Source organism: Mastomys coucha, unplaced genomic scaffold (assembly GCF_008632895.1).
Source record: "Mastomys coucha isolate ucsf_1 unplaced genomic scaffold, UCSF_Mcou_1 pScaffold22, whole genome shotgun sequence".
In the NCBI taxonomy this organism is placed as follows: Eukaryota; Metazoa; Chordata; class Mammalia; order Rodentia; family Muridae; genus Mastomys; species Mastomys coucha.
This window is the reverse complement of record NW_022196905.1, coordinates 137,488,955-137,493,510: the sequence shown is the minus strand read 5'-3', so window position 1 is coordinate 137,493,510 and position 4,556 is coordinate 137,488,955. Positions and strand designations below refer to the sequence as shown.

The following is a 4,556-nucleotide window of genomic DNA, read 5'->3' as shown; positions in this document are numbered from 1 at the left end:
TTTCTCCAGCCCCTCCTCATTATACTTGAAGGTGTGTGCGAGAGAATTGATCCAGGACTACTTATTTCCAGTTCTGGTCAGCTCTGTGTCCAGAAGAAAGGGAAGTTTATCTTGAAAAACATGAGTCAAGTCCAAGTAGGACCAATTTGGCATGTGATGAGAAATGCTTAGGGTGCCTTTGAACCCAAAAAAAGTGTGGAGTGAAGAGGCAAGCTCTGTACTGAGACAGGCTTACTAGCCACTGTGGCTCAGTTCATAAACACAGGGCTACTGCTCACAAAGACCTTTGGCTGTTATCAGGTGGACTCAAGTTCTGTTGCCAGCACCAATACTGGGCAATTCACAACCACCTGTAACTCCCCCTCCGGGGGTTCCAGTGCCCTCTTCTGACCCCCCTCCCCACAGGTCATATGAGTACATAGATATACATAATAAAAATTAATAATAAAATGAACCATCATAGCACAGGGCTATAGAGATTGGACACAGCATTCTTGGGTACAGTAGAAGAAAGGTGGGGGCACCTGGGTCATCGGAGGAAGGTGTCGGCTATGACGCTTCCCTCTGGTCTTCTACCAGGCCCCACCTTGAGCCACTGGTCTGAGCCCAACTGGACAGTGCCACAGGAGTTTGTTATCCTAGGTTTCTCGGGGTGGCCCCAGGGCCTCCGAGTGTTGCTGTTCTCTCTCCTCTTGCCGCTCTACTTGGCCACTCTGGCTGGGAACCTGCTCATTCTGGGCCTGGCCCTGGCTGAACCCACCCTGCACACACCCATGTACTTCTTCCTGGGCTCGCTGTCTGCAGTAGAGGTAGCCTACACACTGGTACTCACCCCGCGGATGCTGGCTGGCTTCCTCCTGCCTCCTGGTGGCCAGGCGGTGGCACCCTCCACCTGTGCTGCCCAGATGGGTCTATTTGTGGCTCTGGGTGGTTCTGAATGCCTGCTGCTAGCGGCCATGGCCTTGGACCGCTACCTGGCTATCTGCCGCCCTCTCTACTACCCTCAGCTCATGACCTCGGGGCTCTGTTGGGCCCTTCTAGTTTGCTGCTGTTTGGGCGGCTCGATCCTAGCCTTAGGCCTCACCACGGCTATATTCCAGCTGCCTTTCTGCCACGGTGGTCTCGTGAATCACGTCTTCTGTGATCTCCCAGCTGTGCTGGTGCTGGCCTGTGGGAACCGGGAGCTTCAGGAACACGTGTTACTGGCGGCCTGCATGCTTCTGCTGGTGCTGCCTCTAATCCTTATCTTACTGTCCTACACCAGGGTTCTGGTGGTCATCCTGGGGGTGGGGGATAGTGCAGGCCGCCGCAAGGCCTTCAACACAGTGGCATCCCATCTCACGGTGGCTGTGCTCCACTACGGCTGTGCCACAGCCATGTACGCCAGACCTCTGAGCAGCCGCTCCCTGGAGGAAGATAAGCTGGTGTCGCTCATCTACATAAACCTCACACCGCTGCTGTACCCAGCCATCTACACGCTGCGAAACCGAGATATGCAGGGTGCCCTCCAACGTGTGGTCAGCCAGAGGACGATGGGGGCGGTCCAGCAAGCTGATCTTGTCTAGAGATGGATGCCAGGTGGTATCGCACCGCTCCAGAGCAATCATCCACAGCCGCCCCATCACCTGCCTGACATAAGCTTGGTAATAGCATCCAAAGACCTCCAAAATGAACTAGCAGGTTAGCAGTGTTCCTGCTCCCACTTAGAATGACATAGCTCTTTGTTGTGGGGAGGAGACATCCTATAAGCTGTGATGTTCAAAACACCTCAGGTCTACACTCACTGGATGCTGGTGGCATCTGCTGTCCAAGACGTGACAACCAAAAACTGGTAGCCGGAACCAGGTATGGAGGCTCACACTTGTAACTCTAGCCCTCAGCAGGCAGAAGCAGAAGGACTGAAAATCCAGGGCCAGGCTGAGCTTGCACAGGGAGATAGTGTCTGAAAAATAAGACAAAAGAAACTCCAAATATTTGGAGAGGGTAGGGGTTGCTTATACCTGTAATCATAGATCAATGGGAGGTGGAGGCAAAAGTTCAAGGTCCTCCTTACAGTTACATGGCATGCTGGAGGCCAGCATGGAGTACATGAATCCCCATCCTAAAAATACAGAAAAGGCCAGGCTGTGGTGGTGCACACCTTTAGTCCCAGCACCGGTTGGGTAGAGACAGGTGGATCTCTATGAATTGGAAGCCAGTCTGGTCTACAGAGTGAATTCCAGGACAGCCAAGGCCACACAGAGAAGTCTTGTCTTGAGGAAAATAAAACAAAAATAGAAAGGGCCAGATGTGGAAGGTCATACTTTCAATCCCAGCACTGGGGAGGCAAAACAGGTAGATCCTGAGTTCAAGGCCAACCCCGTCTACATAGTAAGTCCCAGCCAGGGATATATAGTAAAACCCTGTCTGAAAAAAAATCATTTAAAAGAATAGAGAAGTTGAGCATAGTGATGCATGCCTTTAATCTCAGCACTCAGGAGGCAGAGGCAGGTGGACCTCTGTGAGTTCGAGGCCAGCCTGGTCTACAAAGAGAGTTCCAGGACAACCAGAGCTACAGAGAAACCCTGTCTTGAAAAAAGAAATAGAGAAAGAAAAAAGAAAGAGAAGAAAGGAGGGAGGGGATGAAAGAAAGAAAATTAGTAAAATTAAATCTTTAAAATGACACTAGAGCCTACCAAAGGCCACCCAGGGGCAAGCCCAACTTCTGCTTTGATGCTCGAAGTCCTAGCCAAATAGTGGCTCTTAAATAAAGGCATAAAAAGCTCATAGAAGCATCCTTTGCACTGTGAAAAGTAGAAATGAGCATCCACAAATGTGGGCAATGAGAGGGCTCAGTGGGTAAAGTGGCTTGCTGAGCAAGCCTCACAACTTGAGTTCGATCCTCTGGAGCTGTACAAAGATAGAGATAATTCATCCCACCATGTTATCTGACCTCTACAAACTCACCAGGGCATGCACACCCCACCCCACACCATGTACACATATATTCAATGATAATAAATCTTTTTTAACTATCTACAAAAATAGACTATAAATAATCTATGGCATATTTATGGAATATTCAGTTCTTGTATTTGTGGCCTACTACACAGCCATGGAAAGAATGAACTACGATTGTCAGAAACAACAATGTCAACACAAACATAGTGCCAAGTCTATAACACAAGACACAGAGTATACACCAAAGAATCCCATGCAAGTGAAGGACAGGGACAATCCTCTGAAAATGACAGGTGTCCAGAGACTGGTAGAACACCTGGGTTGGCTAGGGATGTATCAAAAATGTTGCCTGGGTCCTGAGGCTGCTATTTTTCTTGGTTTGGGCCAGCAAAATAGCTCAGTAGGTGAAGGTCCTGCTGTCAAGCCTGAAGACCTGAGTTCAATGCCCAGGTAGCCCATGGTAGAAGGAGAGAACCATTTTCTAAAAGTTGTCCTCTGATCTCTATATATTCACCCCACCACTCAATAACCACAATTTTTAAATTTTTATCCAGATACACCTCGAGCAGCATGCAGACAAGTTAAGCTGATTATGGTTATTCAAGTAGAATGACCCTTCACACACCATCCACTGCTCAAACTGTCATGTGTCCCTGGTACCCTCTTAACTCTGTCCTGTGCAGACCCTTGTATTGTTCGAGATCGACCCAACCATGTCCATGTCCATGAGGCCCTCTTTCCCTTCTGTTATATCTACTATCATCTAAAATCAGTCTTAGGGCCAGGGAGATAGTCCAGTCAGTAAAATGCCTGCTATGTAATCATGAGGACCTAAAGAAATGGATCCCAAGAACTCAGTAAGAGAGCCTGTCGAAAACATTAACAAGGAGAGGCTAGTAGATAGCTCTGGGAGGAGAGGCATTTGTCACACAACTCAGTTTGATTCCCAGAATACCATAAAATTGTTCTCTGACCTGCACATGTATGTGTGTGCAACACACATACACACACACACACACACACACACACACACACACACACAGAGTGACACACCGATAGCAATTAAATTTAAAGTATTTATCCAACTATGTGTGGGTATGTGTTTATACATGCAAGTACCCACAGATGTCAGAAGAGGGTGCTGTGTTCCTAATATTTGTTTATTTTATGTTTATGGGGGTTTTGCCTGCATATATGTGATAAGGAGAGATTCTGTCCTCTTCCCCAATAGGTTCTTGATTTCTCAGTAAGGAAGGCCAAGGGTGGGGTGAACTGCTAGGCAGAAGATACGGGCAGGACTTCCTGGTCCTTAGAGGAAAAGGAGCTGCAGTGAAGGAGAGAGAGCTTTTCTGCTATGCTTTGGAGGAAGAAGAATGCAGCAACTATGTGAGGCCTCGGAGGAGCTAGGGCCTGTGGCCTACACTACAGGTGGCCAAAGATGTTTGGCAAGGGCTAGGTGGGACTAGCCACTGACGTTCAGGGCAGGTGGAGAGATGGAGATAATAATTGGTAAAGGCATGCTTTTCCAGGTGGGAAATAGTAACATCCAGCAATTGTGCCAAGAAGGCAAATTGTAAAGGTACAACTGTGTGTGTCTTTTTTTTTTTTTTTTTTTT

General features: G+C 48.2%; 1 protein-coding gene across 1 annotated transcript; it reads left to right on the top strand.

Annotated features, from left to right (window-relative positions):
• Positions 1-551: 551 nt before the first annotated feature.
• LOC116104698 (olfactory receptor 10AC1-like) lies at positions 552-1,565 on the top strand. Its single transcript, XM_031391192.1, has one exon. It carries the CDS (start codon positions 552-554, stop codon positions 1,563-1,565), a length of 1,014 nt encoding a protein of 337 aa, XP_031247052.1.
• The last annotated feature ends 2,991 nt before the right edge of the window (positions 1,566-4,556 follow it).

Bases quoted from the DNA above. Each gene is read 5' to 3' on its own strand.
- LOC116104698 (XM_031391192.1), top strand. From the start codon at position 552: ATGACGCTTCCCTCTGGTCTTCTACCAGGCCCCACCTTGAGCCACTGG.